Source organism: Scylla paramamosain, chromosome 5 (assembly GCF_035594125.1).
Source record: "Scylla paramamosain isolate STU-SP2022 chromosome 5, ASM3559412v1, whole genome shotgun sequence".
NCBI classification, from domain to species: Eukaryota; Metazoa; Arthropoda; class Malacostraca; order Decapoda; family Portunidae; genus Scylla; species Scylla paramamosain.
In genome coordinates, this window is record NC_087155.1 from 14,439,192 (window position 1) to 14,464,335 (window position 25,144).

At 39.7% G+C, this 25,144-nt stretch overlaps 3 protein-coding genes across 11 annotated transcripts in view; 1 reads left to right on the plus strand and 2 right to left on the minus strand.

Annotated features, from left to right (window-relative positions):
• Positions 1-8,882, minus strand: part of LOC135100562 (SUN domain-containing ossification factor-like) — a 102,961-nt gene extending 94,079 nt beyond the window's left edge. Inside the window, exons 1-3 of one of the 2 annotated variants that reach the window (XM_064003558.1) lie at positions 8,596-8,882; positions 6,217-6,811; positions 4,266-4,528 (exon numbers count right to left, since the gene is read on the minus strand). In XM_064003558.1, the coding sequence (XP_063859628.1) occupies positions 4,266-4,528; positions 6,217-6,811; positions 8,596-8,708 (971 nt within the window). In that variant the 5' untranslated portion in view covers positions 8,709-8,882. Of the gene's footprint in view, positions 1-4,265; positions 4,529-6,210; positions 6,812-8,595 lie in introns of both variants that reach the window. The other variant, XM_064003557.1, reaches the window with a different exon arrangement.
• A 2,820-nt stretch (positions 8,883-11,702) lies between these two features.
• LOC135100312 (pro-resilin-like) lies at positions 11,703-14,308 on the minus strand. The gene is made up of 3 exons (XM_064003152.1): positions 14,131-14,308; positions 12,321-12,416; positions 11,703-12,083 (listed from the first exon to the last, which is right to left on the minus strand). The coding sequence occupies exons 1-3, from the start codon at positions 14,143-14,145 to the stop codon at positions 11,895-11,897; spliced, it is 300 nt and encodes a 99-aa protein (XP_063859222.1). The 5' UTR covers positions 14,146-14,308; the 3' UTR covers positions 11,703-11,894.
• A 5,443-nt stretch (positions 14,309-19,751) lies between these two features.
• LOC135100563 (large proline-rich protein BAG6-like) overlaps positions 19,752-25,144 on the plus strand; it is a 31,465-nt gene continuing 26,072 nt past the window's right edge. For 4 of the 8 annotated variants that reach the window (XM_064003562.1, XM_064003568.1, XM_064003564.1 and 1 more), the window contains exons 1-4: positions 19,812-20,089; positions 24,212-24,292; positions 24,428-24,545; positions 24,692-24,919. In XM_064003562.1, coding sequence (XP_063859632.1) covers positions 20,084-20,089; positions 24,212-24,292; positions 24,428-24,545; positions 24,692-24,919 — 433 coding nt within the window. In that variant the 5' untranslated portion in view covers positions 19,812-20,083. Of the gene's footprint in view, positions 20,090-24,211; positions 24,293-24,427; positions 24,546-24,691; positions 24,920-25,144 lie in introns of all 8 variants that reach the window. The other 4 variants (XM_064003563.1, XM_064003570.1, XM_064003569.1 and 1 more) reach the window with 3 other exon arrangements.

The window sequence follows — 25,144 nt, forward strand, 5'->3', positions numbered from 1 at the left end:
TTATCTGATTACTAAGTCTATTGTAATCATCTACCATACTTACCAATATTGCAGGAACAAAGGTCAGCTGGTAAAGACGTCCCTATCTTCGAGTCATATTCAGAATTAGCCCACAACAAGACGACAGAGCGGAAATAAGTAGCATTCTGAACATTCGCGGCGCCACACACACACCTGAGCCCAGTCCACGCGGCGCCGGGGACAGCTCATGTGTTGGGACTTGGGAGGGATGTGGCTCCCTGCCCGAAGATACTGTGCCCGGGGAATTGTGCGTACCTGGCAGAAGAACTGACTACCGACACAGTATTCTTTCATCAGGGACAAGCAGTAGAGTATTCTGAGTGCGCTGTGGAATGCGGTGGTGTTGTGTCAGGCAGTGTTAAGGGTAAAATGTTGGCACGTGTCTCCCCGTGCCTCGACATAAAATAAATCACGAAATTGTGCGTTTTTGCTTAATTTATTTCGCTCACTGTCTTTGTCCTCTCTCTCTCTCTCTCTCTCTCTCTCTCTCTCTCTCTCTCTCTCTCTCTCTCTCTCTCTCTCTCTCTCTCTCTCTCTCCCAGCACCGCTACAGGTTCTCCAGAGCTTGAAGGCCGCGGCGAGGTAAGGCGTGGGAAAGCTGCTGGCGCCGCTACATGATGGAATCGGAGCCGAGAAATATTCATCCACCAGTTTACCTGATGTAAATAAAACACGCGATACGGAGGACAAGTGATACGAAATAAATAATGCACGGATGATCTACCTTATCGGTGCTGGAAATTAAGAAAAAAAAGGATGCATATATTTTTTTAAAGCACAATAAATACATGCCCTTATCTAAACAAGGTATTGAATATGATACGAAACGAATGACGCATGAATGTTGTATTTTGTCTGTGCTGGAAAGTAAGAAAGAAAAAAAAATGTATTTCTGGAAGCACATTACCCCATCTAGTAAACAAGGTAATGAAAATACACGATACGAAAAGCTACTAATACGAAACAAAACAATGCATGGAGAGGTGCTGTACTTTGTCTGTGCTGGAAAGAAATAAAGGAGAAAAAAAAAAAAAACATTTCTGGAACCACATTATGAAAGAACGCTTAGGTTTCAACTCTAGCAGGAGCTGTCAGGTTTTTCAAGGTCGTTTTCATGATTTTAGTAATAGTTTAGCGAGTATCCGAATCTTTAAAGAGGAAAAACACACATAAAAATCAAACTAACCATATACGCAGCCAGTGAAAATAGTTCTGACGAAAGTTTTTAATAAGAGTTCAAAATGTTTAAGTATACGGTCCTTGTTGATGGTTGTCTTGCGGTAGACAATAGAAAACGGGAGTAATAGATAGTGAGGAAGGGCACAGGTAACTCACGTTGGATACCTTGAGGAGGAATGATTACGAAGGTGTGTGTGTGTGTGTGTGTGTGTGTGTGTGTGTGTGTGTGTGTGTGTGTGTGTGTGTGTGTGTGTGTGTGTGTGTGTGTGTGTGTGTGTGTGTATGTGTGATATTAATCTAAACAGTCATATCTTTGCTTATCTTAAGTTTTAACGGCTTAAGCTGTCTATCTGTCAGTCTCTGTCCTCTTTATCAATCTGTTACTCATAGCACTGGAGAGAGAGAGAGAGAGAGAGAGAGAGAGAGAGAGAGAGAGAGAGAGAGAGAGAGAGAGAGAGAGAGAGAGAGAGAGAGAGAGAGAGAGAGAGAGAGAGAGAGAGAGAGAGATAGTCTTGTTTTTATTTTATCAACAATCCAGAATGCACCATTGAAAACGCCATTACCTTCCACTAGACTAGAGGTTGTTGCGAGTACAGAGAAGGCATCGGAACATCTTGTATGGAATTTTCAAAGGCCTCAGAAACAAGACAAGTTCTCACGAGTGTTAATTTTTCAATGACGATACAGAATCCTTGCAAAAACCACCGATCATGAAGTCACCCCTAGAAAACGCCAATATCTTCCCATGTTAGGAGTAAAGATAAAGAACTGAAGCATCACAAAAGGACTATTAATAAAAAAATGAAATAAATAAATAAATAAATAAATAAATAAATAAATAAAAATAAATAATAATAATAACAATAATAATAATAATAATAATAAAATAAAAAATGGTTAGTCAAGTTTTCAAGGATAAATTTTGCAGTGAACAGGCAGAATCATTAAAACCATCAATTATGAAAGCATCCCTGAAAACGCCAATAACTCCAACGACAGGGCACGGTAACATAACACAAGGAATTTTCAAAGGCCACAGCTCAGGTTCTCACGAGTGTAAAATATTCACTGACGAGGCAGAAACCTTATTAAAACCATCAATTATGAACGACAAAATCTTCCACAAGAGCTTTCTCGAAGTAAAGATAAGGTTTCCAAACATCTCAAGGAATCTTTAAAGGCCACAGAGATGATTAAACAGATTCTCATGGGTGTCAATTTTACCGCTAACTATTCAAAATCCTTACTAAACCATCGATTATGAAAACACTCTTGAAAAACGCCACTACCTTCCACTGGAGGTTGTTAAGAATAAAAGTACGGCATAAGAACATTTAATAACAATCCTAAGTCAGGCCAGGTGGTAACAATCAGATGGTGCGCTGCGCAGTCTACATATGGTCATATAGCCTCCCTCACACACACATTCCTCGCTACAGCTGCACTCACATATGTATACCTGACCGCTTCCAACCCTGCACCACATGCTCATACTCTCTCTCTCTCTCTCTCTCTCTCTCTCTCTCTCTCTCTCTCTCTCTCTCTCTCTCTCTCTCTCTCTCTCTCTCTCTCTCAACCCTGCAGCTGTGATAGTCGACGTGAAGATTGTTAAAAATTCCTTCACATATATTCCGGATTATGGATTTATGGAGATTATGGATGCCACTTTTCATATCAAGCATGAAAACGGCATAAAAGAAATTCCTAGACAAGAAAACGAACATTCTATTGGTTTAAAATACACCAAAACACATCAAAGGAAAGCGAGAAAGTCTTGTCCGAAAATATAAACAGTTAGAGAAAAGTATCCGAACCATCACCATTATCTTACCTGCACCCATGTATTTATTCGTGAGGCTCTAAACAAACATTTTACATACCACATATCGCTAGTAGGGTTTCTTTTCTTATTTTTTATTCATTATTTTATTCCTTGCTTTTCGCCTACAACATTCCATCCAACTGAAAAAAAAAAAAAAAAGCAAAACCAACGCAGTTCGCATTGTCTCGCAGTACACCAATGGTTCGTTTCTCTCATTACCGCATATGTACCGCTCTGCGAAGGACGAGACGCCGCCATCCTTCACAGCAGCCCACCAACCCCCTGTGACGTGCCCAAATAAAGACACTTCCGGATTATAACTCTAAGGTACAAAGACGCCGATTTTGATTCAAGGCCAACTCGCTAAATCCACCTTGCTATAAAACAGGTGAAAAAATAGTAATACAAAATGTCAGGGGTGTCCATAGAGTGTGTCTTGATGTGGGGAAGGTGTGAACTTAGGAGGAAGAGAAGTTACTAAAATGCTAGTCTATAATATACCACTTAATATAGTGAAAAAAAAGGAATATATAGCAAGTGCTCCTGTTCCCATTGCCCTTAGTGATCATTATACAGGAAAAATATGATATTTACTAGGGAAATGTCAGTTTATTTAAAAATCTACCATCATTATGTTTCCAAAATTTCAAGAAATGCTAATCTCTCTCTCTCTCTCTCTCTCTCTCTCTCTCTCTCTCTCTCTCTCTCTCTCTCTCTCTCTCTATTTCTGAAGTAATTATCAGCAATTTGGGAAGCATGCAAATTACTCTATTGTTAATCTAAAATCTTTCATAATTAAATTTCTAAAGTTTTGACAAATTGACTCTTTCTCTATTCCTGATTCAGTTATCCTTTTGTGAGGGAAAGTTAAACAAGTTGGGTGATAGAGCTGTCATCATGATAATTCAGAATCTATTACCATTATGTTTCCAAGTTTATGAAAAGCTTCTCACCCTCAGCTTCTAAGGTAGTCATTCTTTATGAGAGAAGGGCAAGCAAAGCAGGAAGAAGGAGTGCTCATTTTGAATTTACCATTACCATTAGATTTCCAAGATTTAACAAAGGCTGCTCCTGTTCCTCTATTCTCTATGGTTAGCTTTTCATTTCATATAGGAAAGTTAAGCAATAGGAGGGACAGAGTTGCTATAGGATATATTAGGTCTCCAAGATGTAATACATGTGCCTCCTCTTCATCTGTTTCTCATATGGACACCCCTGACTCAACATTATCACTTGTACTCACCCCTCGGCATCTCCCTCCGTTGTGGCAGGTGGTGCAGTGATGGGCTCTCCTGCCACCTTTTCTTCCTTCTTCTTGGCAGCTGGAATCTCCTCAGGCACTTCACTTTCAATTTCCTTTTCTTCACTCACTACTTTTGTATCACTACTTCTGTCATCACTGCCCACAGATTCCACTGACAAACTGTCTGTTTTTTGTTCCTCCACTTCCAACACTTTTTCCTCATGTGACTCTTTGCTGCTTGATGATTCCCCTTCTATGTGTGCCTGAAGAAGAGAAGAGACCATGTAAGCATTCAGTGTTTAGTTACTTTACCCAACTCAGGGAAGAAAGATACCATGGGTAAGCAATGGTAAGTTAGTTAAGTCATAGAGCCTTCTTCCTTTTCACAAAACAGCATTATGATGTAAGAGAAGTAAAAAGCCTTTCTCTTCTGGCAATAAATGAAATAAAATACAAAGACTACATAAATTTTCTGCTTTTCATGAAATATAAACTTCATGAACCTTTTGTTAGTTAAGTATCAAGTACTAAAACAGAACAATTATAAGAACAGGCTATGTGACAAGATTAAAAACTTCTATTATTTTGTACTGAAACAGAACAAATAATCATAAGAATAGGTCAGGTTACAAAATATGCAAACCAGCACACAGTGTAAAACTAATTTTTTCATGTTGTAGAGAAAACTCAGCTTTTATCCTGAATCCTTTTCTTTGTATTTTGTTAGAACACCCCAAGTAAACTTTTCAGTCTCTTCAACAGTCCACCGCTCTCTTCACAGCACCCGCTCATCATCTCTTGTCTACTTGAAGTTACAGTCCCATTGCATCAGTGTGCCCTTTACACTCAAAGTATTTTCTAGTCTGTATTTTTACATGTCTGACAGTCAAATCCTTGTTCTGCACTGCCATTCTGTGGTATTCAAAGCATCAGTCTGCATTCCTGTGTCTGTGGCCATAAAGCCTCAACACAACACAGTGTTCTCCACAGCACCTGCTCAATCCCAGCCATGTCCCTTTCTACCAGCATATTTGTTGCTAATCTCAATATTCTTTAAGAAATTGTACATTCCTTAACCTAATACAGGTCATCTATATTATAGTAAACTTTAACAATTCACTTAGCTTGATCACTTCCTCATCCCTCTCCTATTGCAACTTTAATATTCATCTTTATTGTTGTCCTCTTCCTCCTCCTTGATAAAAATTAATGAGGACAATTATTTCAATTGCGTTAGCATTGACATCCATTATCTCCTTTTAATTCAATGACATTCAGATCCTTCAGATTAAAGTATTACAAATCTATCAAATTTAAATGAATATAGAACTAATCCTAATGGTTTTGTTTCAAGTCTTGAGCAGTGAGGTCACAAGAGGAGAAGGAGGCATGCAGCTAGCAAGTTCTGAAGAGAAATAACCATGAAAATAATGGTGGAAGATGATAGGAAATGCATCACTGTACCAGTGAGTGAGAAAATGAAGATAGTCTGTTCAAGGAGAGAAGTAAATGAGATGAAAAGCTTTTGACACCATCTTGTTCAGAAGGACTGTGTGACTTGATCCTCCCATATGTGTGAGCAATGCCCCATACATGGACAGACAAGGCCTGTATAGAGTAAGCAACTGTAAGGATGTAAAGTACTGGTAGAGACAACACAGAACACCTTTAATGAAAAATGTAAAGTTTCCAGATGAGATTTTTAGCGAAGAATAGTCCAGGTATGTTCAATGTAGAGGGAGAAAATTAGCCTATCCTATTTTTCTCACTGTATGTTAGTGTGGTTCCTATAAACAACCACATAAGGGGCAATGCAGCTGCCGTTTTTATTCTTTCTTTGCGTTCCTCCTCTTCCTTGATGCTTACAAATGCAACTGATTACTGAGCACCTAAGAACACCACAAGCCTATTTCATGAAAAAGAACAATACCAAAGATTACTTTACCCTTACTTCCTTGGTCATCTCTTCCTTCACTTCCTCAGCAGGAGGCAGCATGCTTGAAGGTGTTTCCAGTGGCTCAGGAGTATCATCCCCTCTCAGCACAACTTCACTAATAACCTTAATGAACTTCTCCTTGCCACTGGTTTTCTCTTTAGTCCCCCTGTGAACTTCCTCTTCATCGGCATGTTCCTTAGTCTGAGCATCCTCCTTACTGGCATCCTCTTCAATATATGCTGGAGATGGCTGTTCTTCTTCTCCTGTCTTAGCTTTCTTGCTTCCTTCTTGAGACACAGCCCTCAATATGCTCTTAATCAGGCCTTGGTTTGCTTGATTAGTTCCAGTTACTTCAGTGTGAGTGTCACGAGGAGCAGTTGATTCTGAGGAGGACTTCTTGGTTAAAAAGTCCTTCTTCATAGAGGAGATGATCTTCCTGATGCCTTGAGAACTGTGTGAATGTGAGGGCAGTGGTGGGACCTCTGATGCCTGGTCTGTCACTCCTAAGATGCTCTTTGCTCTCTCAAGCTGACTCAGTGGCTGGAATTGGGTTGTGGGTGCTGATGCTGCCGCTTCGGGAGTGTGGGTCTCTTCTGCTGCAAGACTCAACCTGCAAGAAACACAACTTTATCACAAACTGGCATTCAAAGAAGAAATATCATATCATATTTCTCCAGTCTATCCATGAATAAACCTCAAGCTATCAATCCTACAATTTTCACTTGATCAAATCCTCCTGGCATCATACGACATTGGGAAACAGCACTCACATGATTACATATCAGCCACACTAACCTCACTCGTTCCTACTTTATGACTAACTCTTCACCAACTCCATGCCCAACCTGTAACATCCCTATTTCTGTCTTTCACATCCTCCTTTCCTGAACCAGAAACACATACCCACATTACATCCTTTCCTCATGATCTACCAGTCATAATCCTTCTCTCTCTAGCACTGACTCTCTATATTCTTCCTAAAGCAATATCCTTCGTATGATGTAATTACTTCTACCAACCAAAAATAGCCAGCCTTAGCATCACTTTCTCTTCTGGCACAGTAGCTCCACCTGAACATTGCCATCCCCTTGCTTTCCTCACACCATGCTGCCACATGACCCCACCAATCTGCTGCTTTTTTATCCCCGGTACATATAAAACTGAGGAAACATTAGAAAAAATAAAAATATAATAAGAATGAGAAAGTTGTCTGTAATTGCCATATTTCAGTGGTCTTATAGTTTATTAAAAATACTTCAGTGCCAGTCCCCATATCTTAGATCTCACTATTTAGGGTATTTCTCTCAACTTTACCTATAAAAAATCAATAATAATGAAAAAAAAAATCACAGATCATTCCTATGGATGCCTCAGGGTGAGAAATGATCAATACAAACCCATACGATGTTATAATGTTCACTGCGTGAAGGAATCATGAGTCAAGCTGGATTTCACTACATTTATACATCTGATTAATTTTGTGATGCCATGCTCTAACCAATCCATTATAAACATCCACTGAAGGTGGACTTGTTATTTTGCACTGTTTTCAGAACTTCACATTAATTAGTTTCTGATACCATCGTGTCAACATACGTCTCATCTGCTGCCATCAAGGTAAGCTGTCATTGGTTGCCCAACCCACATATTGAGAATATTCTAATGTGATAAAAATGTAATAGTCTGATTAATGAATGAGAGTAAATATTGTTCCTATCATTCCCCATGTATGGTTAGGCACAAATATAGGGTGTCCAAGTGGCTGAAGTCCCTCAGTTAAGGTTAGGAGATCATAACATTTGATTAGAAAATAATTTTGAAAACCCTCTCTTTGTTTTGTGGCCAAATCTGTGACACAACAGTTAGATTGACTTATAATTAATAGAGACTGACACAACAGCTGCCACAACTATCAACTTTTGAGTGATCCTGAAGAGAACAAAGACCCCCAATTTCATTTGGTTGGATTCAGATTTGCAAACTCTGTTACAATGTCAACACACACAATAATCATGAACATACTACATGAATCTGACACACTGAAGTGATCAGTGCACAGGCTTGGCATTCATAACAAAGCAATCTTTAACTTATCTCCAGAACACAGTAATGTGAAGGTCATGGGCAGACACACCATGACAACAGGCACTAAACCTCACACACACACACACACAACTATACTCACCCACACCCAATTATTTAGCTGCTTTCATGACCATACACATATCAACAGATTTTACACATACAGATATCACCACAATTAAAACCATATCACATAAACCCCCACCCCACAAAAAAATAAATAAATAACTGTACCACCAATCATTGCAAAACTGCACATCATTACACACATCCCCACCAATGGAGGATACACAGCCCCTGTCTTGCACATACCCCAAGGACATGATGAGAAAAACAGCCGTGGGCGAGATCCCCAGTCTTGGCCTTATTCCCAGAGGCCTGCCATCCCCTGCCTGCCTCGGACGGCTCCTCTCCTCCCCCGTCATGCTTCTTACGTGCAGGCACCAACACTTTCCCGCTCTGTTCTAACGCTGCAGGATCTCCTCGGTGTGTTCCTGGTGTTGGTAAACGCACACATGGTCACAGGCTCACTACACCATAGTAAAACAGTACATCGGCTGCTGTGTGCCTACCCGCGCCACACTCACTCGCACACTCGGACAGTCAGACATACACACTGGCTCAGCTGTGACGTGGTTTGTTTTGATGGCGCGGCGGCCTCTCTTCTCACTCAGCAGCGCACCACTCAAATTGTTACGGGGACTTTATTTTTGAGTCTTGGAAATAAGAAAGAGACTAAACATATCAGGAGATATTAAGAGCATAGCATGTAGCTTTTTATTGTGACGTGGTTTATTCTGATGGCGCGGCAACCTCAGGGCACCACTTAAATTCTTATGGTGGTATTTGTTTTATTTGTAAGGTCCCTTTCCACCTAGGACCGAGCGGCTGAGTGTGAATGATGTGTGTATGAGTGTATGGTGTGTCTAGGCTACCCGATGTGAGATTGCTGGCCTAGTATATAGATAGAGATATAAATAAAGAATAGACGGGACAGATCAGGTGATATTAAAAAAAAACATAATTTACAGCTTTTGTAAAATAAGGGAAATTAAGTTCGAACTGAATGATATACTGGGAAAGACAATGACTGGTGATTGAGTAAAAGAGGTGACATTTTAACTGAATAAATAGAAATCAGAGACAAAGGATTGTCGAAATTAATCAAATATAGGAAAATAGATAAATACATACCAGCAATAATAAAAAAAAAATGAAAGGACACATCAGAAGTGCAGAAATTAAACCATGATGATAATTACTATCAATAGTATTAGTAGTGGTAATTTCTATTTGTTTGGATTAATATGCTAAAAGAATAGAAATTAATGAAGGTGCATTTTAACTTACTGTAAAAGCTTTGTCCTCACAAGATAACAAATATTACAAAACAGACAACGCATCACACGTGATGTACCAGAGAACCTTGGACTGACACGTCTATCACAAGATAACAACTTGATTCATTATGAGATGTTACTGTAATCCACTTAAGAGACAGAGAGAGAGAGAGAGAGAGAGAGAGAGAGAGAGAGAGAGAGAGAGAGAGAGAGAGAGAGAGAGAGAGAGAGAGAGAGGGGGGGGGGGAGGACAACATATTCTGCAATTTGACTGATTCATTAAGTAATTGATTTACGTATAGTTTCAGAGATGCATTCCGTGTGTGGGTGGCAGTAGCACACTTTTGTCCTCTTATCCTCATGTTTGAGTTCTACAGTCACTGCTGAGTCCAATGCTGTCAACCAAAATAGCATATTGTCTTGTATAGGAGGTGAGCGAAGAAAATAATAAACGAATATATTTCACGAAAGCAAGTGTGAGTCACAGCCTACCTTCGTAACATTTGTGGGTTTTCCATGAATATTTCGTTACTTTCAAAAGTATTCGTCGCAGATCACGGAGAATTGTTCCCTTAAGCAACTACCGCCCAGTAGACCATTAAGTTTTCGCGCGTACAGCAGCCAAGACTGAATATACCGTGCAGGATTTCAGCACTATATAAACTGCGATGAAATAATTCAGATTTTGTTAGTTATTTGGTGACAGTGTAGCATGTTGTGAACGAAGTATGGCTCCCACGCTTGGCTCGGACAAATAAAAACTAAGCAAGCAGGCACGGGTGTTTGAGCAAGTGCATGGCTCTCGAGAATGGAAAATAAGTGAATGTTATGAATACTAATGCTGCGCAGTTATGCGATCTGTTTTATTGTAATATCTCTCTCTCTCTCTCTCTCTCTCTCTCTCTCTCTCTCTCTCTCTCTCTCTCTCTCTCTCTCTCTCTCTCTCTCTCTCTCTCTCTCTCTCTTCTGTTTTTAGGTTTCTCAATCATCAGAGCAATTAATTCCCCGGTTGTTCCTCATCTGCATTTGCTTAATTAAAAGCGAGTGATTCAACACATTTATAAAATCCAGGAAGGTAATGATGTCCAATGGGAAACACGCAATTATTGGTTGTTTGACTACCTCATCCTCAACCACGCTATGAATACTGCTATGTTCGAGTGACATAACTTCACAGGTTTCCATTTTACATGATGGTTAGTTTATTGACGACATACGCACTAATACACATGACACAGCTACGAATGGGTGGCCTGCTATGGTGTACCAAGCAAAAGTTGTTCTTATTTACCAAGGGAAGTACATATTGGTTATCATGCTACGTGTGTGTGTTAGACTGGTTAGGTAGGATCCTATGTTCTCACTTAACAGAGAAAGTACATATTCCTTAAAAGCTATACCATAGTTAGTGACAGTTGAACAATGATGATGATGGCCCTAGTAAAAGTGGATCAACATGAGGACGGGGAAGCTGATGGAAATAAAATCATAATAAGATATGAGCAAATGTATGGCTGCACACTCCCTAAACGGTGCCCAGGTTATGCTCATTCACTGCAACCGGTGATCTAGTGGTGGCAGAACACGAAACATAACTGTGAGGTAATACACCTTTTTTGACAAGGTATCCAGACTCATCAGCGTTTGCAAATAGCCAACAGTAGCAAAAGTGCGATAATAATAATAATAATAATAATAATAATAATAATAATAATAATAATAATAATAATGATAATGATAATACTTACCATTTAACCTCTAGATGGAAATATGAGCCAACTGTAATAGTCGGATGATAATGATTAAGTTAATAATTCATGTGCCATTCAGTTAATCATTTTGACATGAACACAGTCAGGAAACTGCGATATTCTGAAACCACTAGAACACACTGACTAGAGGAAGGAAAATTCAGATATCAGGCCTTCCGGCAACATTTTTCAAGACCGGGTCGATGTTTCTTGCTAAAAAGTAAAATAGAAGCCTAGTTTTCATGTAATCCTTTTATTTACAGTATTCTTTTCTTAAACCTACTTGATCTATTTCAGATATACAACATCTTTTTCTGAAATGGAAGAGAGAGAGAGAGAGAGAGAGAGAGAGAGAGAGAGAGAGAGAGAGAGAGAGAGAGAGAGAGAGAGAGAGAGAGAGAGAGAGAGAGAGAGCAGCCAACACAGGTAAGCTGCCCTACTGAAGGAGTCGTGACCATGAGTGAGATCGTCAGGAATTGTAGACAGTGGTCCTGCGGTGCGCTACGTGGCTCCTTTGCTTTCACTGATACGAGACTTCAGCCACATAGCCCGAATCCCCGTTGACAGTGTAGGAGACCACCTGGATGCGACCATCAGGCAGCAACACACGGTACTGGCCTGAAGTGTCGTCCCCCTCCCGCCTCTCAGCGTGGGAGAAGTCATTGCCGTAGTCAGGAGCGTTCACCTCGTAGCCAAACTCATAGCGAGCCTGTGTAAGGGGAAGGGCATGGCTTAGTGTGTGTGTGTGTGTGTGTGGGTGTGTGTGTGTGTGTGTGTGTGTGTGTGTTTTATCAGTAGGCACATACCATGAGGTGTATCGATTTCCACTTAATATGGATCTACTTGGCGAGTGTTAAAAAATACTGCTAATATTATGAAATGCACTCAGTGAAGAGGAGAAGGATTAGGATGAAGAGGATTAAACCACCACACTACTGCCACTCACCACGTCTCCGCTGTAGATCCCGAGGGGCTCACGTAGCTGCTGGGGCACCGCCAGGACACTGGACATCGCCGCCAGAGTCGCCGTCAAAAGCAGGACCTGTAGGAATGATAGCGTTCATCAATGTCATGGAGTGATTATTAGTTACTTTTTTTTTTTTTTTATTCCTGCTCCTCCCTTCGCGTGAATCATTAAGTTGATTTTTTAACTTTTTAACTTCATTGTGAATATTTATTGTTGCATAATCAGAACCATAAAAATAAAAAATAAAATGTAAATGTTCGTTAAATCTTCGAGAAAATCATAGAAAGGAGATAAATTCCTATCTTGCCAAGCCGTGGTCATCACAGTATAGTAAGCTTGGGCGTGAACTGCCAGGCTTAGACATCTTGGTTTCGTCCATAGTATGATTTTACACTGCATGACAATCGAATCCTATCTTCCCGCCACAACCTGGATGAGTACATCATACTTTAAGTCGCAGCTTTTCATTTACTGGGTTATTTGATTGACAATATGAAGTTTAGGTTTTCAGCCACAAAAACAATATATGTGGCGGTCACAGTCACTGAATGCATCATACACACTACGTGGATCAGCAAGGATAATAAAGTATAAAGGGGAGATACCCCACCAGCACCCGTCAAGGAAGAAGCGTATGGGAACAAGCCTAAACAGTCTTATCTCTTGAAGAGCCGAAGGTCAGGGTATTAATCATCTCATAAAATAGCATCGTTTTCATATATTTTGTTTGTTGTCAGTGTAACTTCCTGGGAACATTGAGAATATTCTATTTCAGTTTCACTTTGTTGTATTTGATTAGTGTCAGGCATTGCAGATCTAAAAGAGTGGAAAACAACAACAGTAACAACAATAGTAACAAGTTGAGGGCTTCAGACGGTGCATATCTCCACTACCATCATTGCTGACAACAACAACAACAACAACATAATAATAATAATAATAATAATAATAATAATAATAATAATAATAATAATAATAAAATTTCTGCACGCCCATACTCAAATGAATAACAATATTATGAAATTCGGCACTTGGTCTCCGTAGAGTAATGAAATGAGGCAAATGATTACCGCAGACTTATGTTGAGCTGAGTCTAGAGAACGTGAAAACTAATCCTGGAGCCGCGTGCATTCCTGGATCACTGTTCATTGTTCCTTAGTCTACGACCTAACTATTCTCCTAAAGAAGTTCAAATCTGGTCATTTTGGTATAAATTGTGATGAAAAAAATGCACAAAAATATAGATGAAGAAAGAAAAACGTGCATAGCCTATCAAAGGAGTTACGCTTCAGATCAATAGTTTTAATTTGCATGACATGTAAGTACAAGTATCTCAGTTTTCTGCCGTTCTTCTTTTCCTTTTACAGAAATTGTTCCGAAAAAAATGTAATCATGCCAAAAAATCTTGCAAAAAATATTTAAAACCTCAAGGCTTAATTTTATATAATTACAGACAGCACAACTTTTTGCCGTTCATTTTTCATATACTGTGTTTTAAAATGTTCTCTCTTTTTTTCATATTACGCTTTTTTAAGTCTTTCATGTTTCAGATTTTATGTTCCCGAGGCATATATCTTTTTTTTAATACTTTCTTCATTAATTCTTCAAATTACGTTTTCTCAAAATTTCTATTTTTTTTCAAATCATGCTTTTCAAAATCCTTCTCATTTTTCATGTTGTACTTAAAAATATTTTTTTTTTTCAAACTACGTTACCTGAATTTCTCTAATTTCCATATTATATCTTCTGCAACAAAATGCACAGAAACAGAGGTGGGTGGACACAGTACCTGAGAGGCAGCCATGGCAAGAATGGCAAGGATGGCAGCCTGGATCACACTGACGCTTCCTGTATAGGACACCGGGTTATATAGGGTCCCCTCCCTTCCTTACCCTGAGAGAACACCCCTCTCTTCTTCTTCCCCTTCCTCTACTTTTTCTACTCATTGCCTCCCTCCCTCCGGCGCCACACCTTTCCTCTTCCTCCTTCACTGTTTCACTCCCTCTCACTCTCCCGCCCTTTTCGCTCTGCTGCTGTAATTATAATAAAGCAAAACAGTTAATTACAGATATAGATTCACTAAGACTCTCTCTCTCTCTCTCTCTCTCTCTCTCTCTCTCTCTCTCTCTCTCTCTCTCTCTCTCTCTCTCTCTCTCTCTCTCTCTCTCTCTCTCTCTCTCTCTCTCTCTCTCTCTCTCTCAAGATGGCTCGCTCAGTGCCTGCCACGTGGGAACATTACCGGGAATAAGAAGTGGAGTCGTTGGTGCTCAAGATGTTCGCTCCTAAGGGAATGTGACGCGAAAAACTGGCGACCTTCTAGCGATTGGAGTTTCCTCGGTGTGACGGAACATTCATCACATTTTGTTTTTCTGTGTCTTCTCTTCTTCCCTCCGTTTTTTTTTTTTTTTTTGTTTCCTTGCAAAAATACGTAGACAATCCCGGCCAGCGTTGAGCAAGGGAAAGGAGGAAGGGAGGGTGAGAAGGAACCACGGCTTGCAGGTGCTTGACAAGGACACGACTGTGGATGGTGCCTTGTTAGTGTTATTTATGAGTGTCTGCAGCTATTCGTAACAACAGCAGCAGCAGCAGCAACAACAACAACAACAACAACAACAACAACAACAACAACAACAACAACAACAACAACACTACGAACAACAACAACAACAACAATAACAACAACAACAACAGCAAAAATAACAACAACAACAACAACAATAATAATAATAATAATAATAATAATAATAATAATAATAATAATAATAATGATAATAATAATGATAATAATAATAATGATAATAATAATAATAATAATAATAATAATAATAATAGTAATAATAATAATATTGCAAATATTGCAGTAGTAGTAGTGGCAGCAGCAGCAGCAGCAGCAGCAGTAGCAGCAGCAGCAGTAGTAGTAGTAGTAGTAGTAGTAGTAGTAGTAGTAGTAGTAGTAGTAGTAGCAGCAGTGGTAGTAGTAGTAGTTAGTAGTAGTAGTAGTAGTAGTAGTAGTAGTAGTAGTAGTAGTAGTAGTGGTGGTGGTAATAGTAGCAGTAATAGCAGTGTTAATAGTAGTAGTAGTAGTAGTAGTAGTAGTAGTAGTAGTAAAACAATAATCAGTAATATCGACAAGACAACATTACAACAGAGCGGACAAGAAAGTCGTCCAACAAAAGCCAGCAAGTTGTCATCATCAAGTGTTCGAACTCTCAAGGTTACTGCAGGTGACAGGTGTCTGACGGCTGGGACGAGGCAACCCAATAGGCACAGAGGGACAGGCGAGCTGCCCTGTCTGCTGCTGCTTGCCACCTCTATGAAGGAACACTGGGTTGTCGCTTTCAAGGATGAAAAATTCATGGCCGCAGAGGAGTGGCTTTACCGTGACCCTGAGAGAGATAAAGCTACACTAAGTTACCCTTGTCCTCCACGCCCAGTGCTGTAAGTGGCCTCGATGGAGACATTTGCTGCATTCTATATGTGTAGAGGACGCTGGTTACAGTGCACCATTTATTCGGATGCTGTACATATGAATATTATTTGATGGAGGAAAGTATTCAAGCAGATAACCTATTTCAGCGTTGTAGCCAATCTGAAGCACTGAAGATGACATTTGCAGAAATCTGTCTTTGTGCAGAGTTTTTGTGTGTAGTGTACCATTTATTCGTGGGGTGCTGTACAGATGAGTAGCATTTTAAGGTATAAAAAAATAGCCAACCCGATCACTTATTTCAGCGTTGTATCTGAAACACTGTAGATTTATAGATAATATATTCTTATTGGGAATATTCATAGCGAAAACGGGCACAGACACTGGAGAAAGATATAATGTCAAAAATAAAAGTTTACTGTTTTAATGGATTAATGAGGCCATCTATCTTTAGGGTGACAGAATGTAAGTAAACTTTCAGCAGGAAGAAAATATGATAATTGACAGACGGAAAAGGAAAAGTTTGAACAGGTAGAATGTTATTATGGAAGACAACTTTTCTGAGAACGATGAGGCTGTAAACAAGACCAGGGAGGGCAACGAAAGCTCTATTAAGTGTAGTAACAATGAGGATGATTGAGAGGGAGAGAAAAAACCCAGACTTGACTAGTGTTGAAGCGCCACTAGTCTGAGCGGATATTTAAAGATAAACGAGATTAATATGCTGTCCGGATGGAATATATCATAGTGCAGCAAAATGAAGAAATGTGATCACAGATGTGTTTTGTTAAATACCAAACATAACGAGATCCCGAGGGGAGGCTAATATAAAATATTTTTTTTCGAACTTTTAAGATTATATAAGGATAATGTACAGCATATATGTAATTCTCCATGAGCGATGATAAACAGGTTGGTATATGTCAGTGTAGAGCAGTGGTTATTTTGAGAAGGATCAAAAGAGTGGTCTCAGATTCTTCCATTTCGCGACATTGGTGGTGGCGCTCAGCTGGTTTGCAACTACATAGTATAATGTCAGGAACACCTCAGTTTTGGGAATTGAAATCAAGAGCGACAGGCCAGAAAATAAAGCTACGAATTTAAGCAGAAGAGCGCAATGGAGGAAAATTTTAACATGATTACTTTTTTTATTATTATTATATAGCGCCATGTGCGTCCTGACTTTGGGACACTGGTGATCAGCCTCAGGCATTAAAGGTAACGAGGGTCTTCGTTGCTAACTAAAATTTACTGTGGTGAGCCGGTTTACTTTGTAGTGTCTTCCCCGCCATTCTGGTACTCGATCGAAGACGTCATCGGAACTAGGAAATATGGACGTGTGAGTGACTGCTCCGCTCAGTGACAGTCTCACGGGTCACAAAACAGCCTGTGAATCTCGTACTGCACTGTTGCATCTCCTGTAGACGGACAACACGTGAACTTCAGCCCTCACCCACCACATATTTTCCGTCACGCTGTAGATACTTCAAGGAGCAACAAAGAAGAGTTATAAGTTTATGGAAATTAGATTGGCATTAGTTAGATGTTAAGTGCATGTCGAATGAGGAAAGATATGTACTTCTTGACCATGTAGGATATGATCATACCTGGCAAATTAGTTGATATTTCTAAGGCGTATTTGGTTAATTCGATATAAAATGAAGTGATCTTGTTCTTGAGGAGATTATTTAATTATTCATCCAAACTTTTATACACTAAAGTCTGTGAAGTGTTAATTTGTATACAGTTTTTATTACATTCATTACTGTGTACCAGCAAGAAACTCCAAACGTGTCTTTGTTTCACCCTTTTGCATTCGGTTTCTTGGAGTCAAGGCCACCGCCAGGATATGAGTCATTGAGAGCCGCTGACCATCCAAGTAACGCCCTTCTTTCCTCAAGTGAATCAACATGACCCATATCGTCTTCTTTGTAAGGCTGCCATGACCACAGTGACCTTTCCGCTTTCCTCTTCCACAAGTGGCTCATTACGGCGGGAGACCACCAAGGACTGCACTCACAAGTCTGTCGGGGAGCGAAGCAAAAAGGACCGCAGAGAAGTTATTCGGGAAATAAAGGGAGGAAGTGTTCCGTGTAGGTGGGTCCCAAGAGGCTCCTCCAGTAGACAGGTTCCCACCATGCATGCCTCTCCAGGAAGGACTGAACGTGTCTCATTGTCACATGGCACACGGAGAAAGCCAACATTCGCCTCCCCGTTAACTTGATGCACTACCTAAATACTTGCATGTTAAGACGGAGCTGGATTTCTCACTGAGGAGCTGTATGTGTCTCGCTGTCACATGAAACAGCGAAAGTCAACACTTGCCTTTCCTTAATGCCATACATTTTGGGACGAAGATGGATTTCTCATTGTTCAAATCGACAGAATAGTTTTCTACGTATTATGTAAGGTAAAGGGTAGATTTATTCTTTTTCCTTTAAACTGCTATGAATATCAGTAACTTTAGAAAAAAAAAAAAAAAAAAAAAAAAAATATATATATATATATATATATATATATATATATATATATATATATATATATATATATATATATATATATATATATAAATGTATGACAAAATGTATGGCATATATATATATATATATATATATATATATATATATATATATATATATATATATATATATATATATATATATATATATATATATATATATATATATATATATATATATATATATATATATATATATATATATATATATATGAGAGGGATTTCAGCGGAAAATAACATTAAAATGTCCACTGAAGATGTTAATCCTAAGAGCAAAGTCATAAAAAATATCCAAAATTACATTGCAGAGCAAAGGCCACGCATGTTTAGGACCTCTTGAGGGATTTGTGGGTTGCAAGGTCACATCTTTTTAGCTCATTAATGTTCGTGGGATTAGCCTTTGCAACGAGTTTCACCCCTTTGTGTTTTGATTAGAAGCTGCAAGACCAACGTAAACAAGTGTACGAATACGCAAGGTAAAGGGGATGTTCCCTTAACCTTGCTTATACATATGCTCAGGCGACTCAGCAAACGTTGAGAGTGTGTTTAAGAACTTGTCATACACTCTTCACGCAAAGTATCAAGTTAGGTAATGTTCCTCGGAAACAGATTCTCCTGCGCATGATTATATAGATACTGTAATACGTACTTATGTGTAAATTTAAACATGTATAAGGCTTGCTAAAAAGGGTATTATAAGCGGATTTCAGAAACTCTTTAGAAGTTGGCACGTGTCTTCAATAATATGTACCTACAGTATTGTGTAAGTGGATTTTTCAGGCGTGAAACTTATGAGCAAAGGACTAATATAAGGAATCAAACATCCTTTTTTTTCTACCATATAATTTAGCCGTGACCACCTCGATGTGGATGTCAGCGAGGAAAAGAGCCGTTTAGTGAAAAACTAGCGGAGGCAATTAATAATATTTGAAATATCGAAGAAGAAAGAACAACGGCGGAAGAGTAAAACAAAATGAAAAACCAAGAGGAACATCAGAAAATGCCGATAAACTTTACTCCAGATTAAGAACTGAACAGAGCTAACTAAACTCATGCAGGACGGTCTGAAAATAAAGACGAGAAAACCTGTCATGTCGTGTCCACTAGAAACGAAAAGCGGTTCATAAAATAATACGTCTAAATGTCTCATGTTCGTGCAGTGGTACAACCAAAATATCTCATTCTTTAATAACGATAAGGCATGAAGTTCAAAGCATGAATCCCAGCAAAGGCCAGTCTGATATAAAACGTTACATGTTATAGCGGAGAGCGAGCACAGTATTGCATCAGGTCGCCACAATACGTGCAGTGTGACAGTCTGGCAGACAGGCAGGGCGGCGCTGTGGCCTGACGTATTGGTACAAACAAGACCTTGAGATAGGTATTTGAACAACACAGGAATCTAAACAAAGAAAGTGAGAGAAAAAATTAAAGCACTCTATTCTGAACACTGATAATAGGAAGTGTGCACGCAGGTCGACGTTCACTTGAAGACAGACAACGCAGCAGCAGCAGCAGCAGCACTGAGCCACAGGAGGGAGGCGCTGCTCGTGCTCCTCACCGGCGGCCTCGCGGGACGTCCTCCATGAATCAGGCTACCTCCTAGGTTTGTGCCACCCACTACAGCACACTCACGCCTTTGATAACCACCTACAGTTTATTTAAGAGAAGCAAGTGACGGGGAAGCACGCCAGGAGCGACCTAAGTGCGGAGGAGTGAGGAACGTAACACGGCTGCCCTTCCTCCCTGCCTGCCTTCACTCCCCAGCGCTCTCCGTCTCTACCCAGACGCTCCCCCATGGTTGTAAGTACCCGTGGCTGCTGGCGAGGTGGTGTGTGGTGCCCCGGGGTGTGGTGATGGGCGCAGCAGGCGTGTGGGTGCAGGGACAGGTGTGTGTGTGTGTATGGGCGTGGGGGGGGAACAGGTGAGGGATGGTTTATGGGTTTTCCTTGTCATCTGAGGTGCAAGTGCTGGCTTTACGTATTTCAAGCATGCCTGGTTTAAAGTACGTGGAGGGTGAAAATATTTTCCTTGTATTGCCCTCGTATTTTATATGTTGCCTTGGAAGTGTTGCTTGTGTGCAGTTTAAAACAATGGACTTGCTCGTGAATTCCTGTAGATTATCCTGTTGCTTGCCTCCATGTCAGTCTGAACTGAGTGCTTGTCATAATGGGTCTTGAGTCATGTTTTTATCTTTAACATTCCCAGTTTTGTTCATTAATAATTTATATTTGTTTACAACTCATTGTGTGAATGTGTTAATAATGTTTATACATATTTTTTTTTTCTATTTCAATCATAATTTTGTACTATTCTTGCTACACTTACCATTGTAAGGGGTGAGGATGAAGGTGGTCACCTTCAAGGCGTGTTCTCTCCTTGTCATTGTGAAGGCCCAGGAAGACCCTTGAACCATATTGCTGGAACATTCTAGTACATATATAATTTGTTGCTACTGTTTGCTTACTACAGGAACAACCATGGATGTTTTAGGTTCCTAATGTAAATTGTTCATTATATTTTTCATTATCTGTCAAAATTAAATTTTTTGTGAGTTTATTAGTGCACTATCTAGAGTGTCATAAAATACTTCCATTTCCCTTATCTCTCTCATTACATAAGAAGGAGAGATATGGTAAGAAAAGAGGTTTTTAGTGTGGAGGAAACAAATGTGTATTACCAAACACTAACTGGGAGGCTTTGCCTCCTCCCTGGTACCACAGAGTGACAGAAGCTGCTGCACATGAGTCTTTAAGCCACTTAATATTTATGTGCCAGCTTACTTGGTCACATATTAGGAATTGCCAAAATGATATATAGATAATGACCAGTGAATGTAACAAACAACCAGACAACCAAATCTGGAGTTTCACAGCCATTGGTGGCAGGTGAAGAGTTAATAAGGGTTGGTGCTTCAGTAGTTTACAGAAAAGTACAAAAATATAAATAAGTTGTGATTGGTTAAGAAGCCCAAAGCTCCCCCAGGTCAAGGAGGGATGACCCTGTTTGACTCTCCCACTGTGGATGGTGACCAGGATGGGGGGAACAATGTCTGTTCTAAACTAATAAGAGACAAGGAAAACTGAGAGTGCTTAGCTGTGGGTTGATGAATGGTCATGAGTTGAGAAAGACATTATGATGCATGTTCTGGTGTCCTCCAACAAGGAGATGGTGTGTCATCCTAGCAGGTAGAAGTCAGAGGGCCTCTCACTGTGGTTGTGGTAGTTAAGGCTATGTTCGGGGAAGGGGGGAGATGGTGACCATGATAGCTGATGCCGCTACTGATGCTACTTCAGAGCCACCTCATAGCCACTAGACATGCTTGGGTAAGAGAAGGCTTGTCACTCCCCATGTCTGCCTGCTTGGCATCACAGCCAGTCACATTTGTTTATTTCCTCCATGTCCACTCACTGTGTCTGTTGGAGGGTTGTGGGCATTTGGATTAGCACAGAAGGTAGGAATGGGAAGGTTTGCACTGGATGCAAACTTAGACCAGAAAGGAAGGTGGTAGTAGTGGAGAGGTTAGGATTACTTCCCTTTTCCTTTTGTGGAAATAGTCTGCCTGACGTGACAGTCTGCCTGACGTGACGTTGTCCCAATTGGCTGTCTCTTTCTTCCGGACTACTTTTTTTTATCATTGGGTTTGTTTTTCCTTTCCCTTTTCACTGTTATACCTATCCTAAATCCTCCTCAACTTGGTTTGGGAAAATTATTACAGATAATCCTCTCATGGGTTAACATCCACTGGGAGACGAACTAGAGACATGCTGCGTGCTTGATTCTGAAAGTGGGTGGGAGTGGGAAGATTTTCAGGGAAAACTAACGAGAATTGCCCCTCAATCCAAATACCGTGATACACATCTTATCCCCTGAGTGTTAGAAAATCTCCTCTCTCCGTATCACTTTCCTTTATAATTCATAGTTCTTTCACTAGATCTTAATGGTTTTCAGGTTGCTGTCCATTCACTCCTCTCTTCCCCCAGATTTCTCCTTAAGTTTGTTTCCTCCATTTGGGTGTGACAACCTGCAGGGGTTTTCCTTGTCCTTCTCTCACTTCTCATTACTGCACTGTTGTGCTGCTTGGTCATTTCAGGACTTAATCCTCTTGGCAGCTTAGGTTCCTTTCCTCACTAGTCCTGGCCCTGGGCAATAGGGGCATGAACTTCCTATCCAGTCCCCTGTCCTGGGTTGCATGATTATTCCCTGCAATTGGGGCTATCTCCCATGTTGACTTCTAGTAGTCCTGCAGAGCCAAGGATTTCCTCAGGTTCTACCAATCCTCTGAGGCAGGTCCAGTGTCCTCAGCTTCTCAACTCAGCTATAACAAAGGGAATACTGGAGTCTGGTACACACACTTGTGTGTGTACCAGAGATCCTTCACTGCCACTCTATGGTAGCTCTTTAACATTATGTAACATCTCACAGGTCACCTTATATGAATGGGTTGCTGCTTTAGTTCTTTCTCTCTCTCTTCCTTGGGGGGAAATATGAACTCCTCAGGCTCCACTATTAAGGAGTTTATCCTATGGTATAGCTTCACTTTGTCTGCTGGTGTTGAATACGTTTACTGTCCCACAAGTTTTCAAGGACTTAAGCACTTCCATTCCACAAGACTTCTTTCACTTTATTTGGACCTAACCATATGGACGTCAGTTTTTGCTCTATCACTAATATGCTACCTCTCTCTTAACCCACATTAACTGGTCTTTTTTTCTTGCCTTTGTCACTTCTCGTTATTGCACTGTTGTGGTGCTGGATCCTTTTGGGACTTGACCAAGAGCACACAAAGCCACTGTTGTCTCTGTGATCACAATGATGACATGTATTACCTCAAGAAAGGTTTCTACTTTGTGAAAGGCCAACTGTGAATGCATCCTTGCATGGTTTAAAGCTAGTGTGGCTCAGGACACAAAATCAATGACAGAGAGATGACTTTGCCTGTGTCAAAGCCACACTTGATTACAGTGAAAGAATTGCATATGCTGTATGTGTATGACTGGGCACACTCATGAAACTGTCCATTTTCAGAAAGTTGTTAAAAAAATTGACATGTTAGTGTGATGGTGCTTTTACTAATGTGCTATATCTTATCCTCCATAGGTACTTCCAGTGGTAGATTGCTGTTAGGACTACATAGCAGGTAGAGGATTTGTAATAATGTTAAACTAAGGTCAGGAATCCTCTAAGATATGAGAGTGAGCCTCATTTGCAAATAAATATAGCACATGGGTATTTCTAAACTAAATCCACCACCTCCAGTAACCATCTCTCTCCCATGTGCTGCTTCTTAACTGTGACCTGCAGATGAAATTAAACCAGAAAAGTAATATGTGGATATAATTTATTGTGTTATTGTGAGATTAAAGGCATATACATGTAGGAAATCATGGAATATTGATTACCAAAATGAAGTTTTGATAAACTCAGTAAGTAGTGAAGTATCCTTTATGATGCTATATTTGTCTTTGGGAGTTGTGCTCATTCTTTGATTGTTTGATAATGCAAAACTACACCAGAAAGCATACAGCAGTGATACACTTCACTGTCCAGCCTTTATTACACCAGTGCCTTGGGTTTTGAAACATAAAATTTTCCAATAGAGATTCTTTACTTTCCCTCCTACTATTATCATAATGATGTATTTATTCATAACATTAATTAAACATTTCTCCTCTTCTTTATTTACAGTATATTTGTATTTGTTGATACATACTCCTTTGTTAACATGTGTGTTTGTACTGATGAAAGGATCTCAGTGTATAGGAAGGTGTAAATGGGTTCTGTTATATTCAGATATTTACCCTTTGAAGTATTACACTTACTCTTAAATTAATATTAAATGATTTAGTAATATTAATTTTGTTACTAAAAATGTATATTGTGTTTGTTTTCACTTCATAATTTTTTTTAATACTCTTCCTTCAGGAGTCAACCTCAGGCAAGATGATTGATGTTACCATCAAGACGCTTGATTCACAGAATCGGCGTTACTCTGTCCCAGATGACGTAAGTGCAGCAAAGTTTCTTTCTTGTCAGTAGTTTGTATAATTTTATTTTATCCTTTCCTTTCCTTTGTATTTGTGATTAGAAATACCTTTACATGTTTTCCTTATATTTTAATTTCTTTATTGTTTTTTCCAGATCACTGTAAAGCAGTTCAAGGAAAGAATAGCATCATCTGTAGACATTCCAGCAGACAAACAGAGGCTCATATACTGTGGCAGAGTTTTACAGGATGATAAGAAATTAGCAGAATACAGTGAGTTGGGGCATGAGCATTGTATAAATTCACATAATGAATTTTGCTTATAAAACAAATTGATGATTTGTGATATTGCATGTTTTGAAAATTATCCATTTGTTTTATTACATTTATATATTTATTTATTTTATTTTTTTTATCAGATGTACATGAAAAGGTAGTCCACCTGGTGATGCGGGCACCACCCCAAGCCAACAGCAGGAATGGCAGTGGAGGAGCCAGCTCGTCTGCCACAGGGTCTCCAGGGAGTGGTTACCACCACCATCACCACCACCATCACCACCACCACCACCATCGCCGGCAGCAGCAGCCAGAAGGTGCTCAGGTCCTTCTTGGGTCATTTGTTGTTCCAGAAGACAGTGAACCTGTAGGTAAGCCTGAAGTTAAACTCTGGCTTGTGTTAAGGTTGGTCTGCAACATATTAACTCATCCCTAAGTGCAGTCATGAAGGATTTTCATGAAGACGACTATTACTCCACTTAAAGAACACAAAAGGAAGAAAAGGAACTTGTACCACATCTTTGTGCTTTGCATAATATTACATATGCATAATATATTGAGAATACATGACCAGTGATTCTTGTTCCTATTGATTT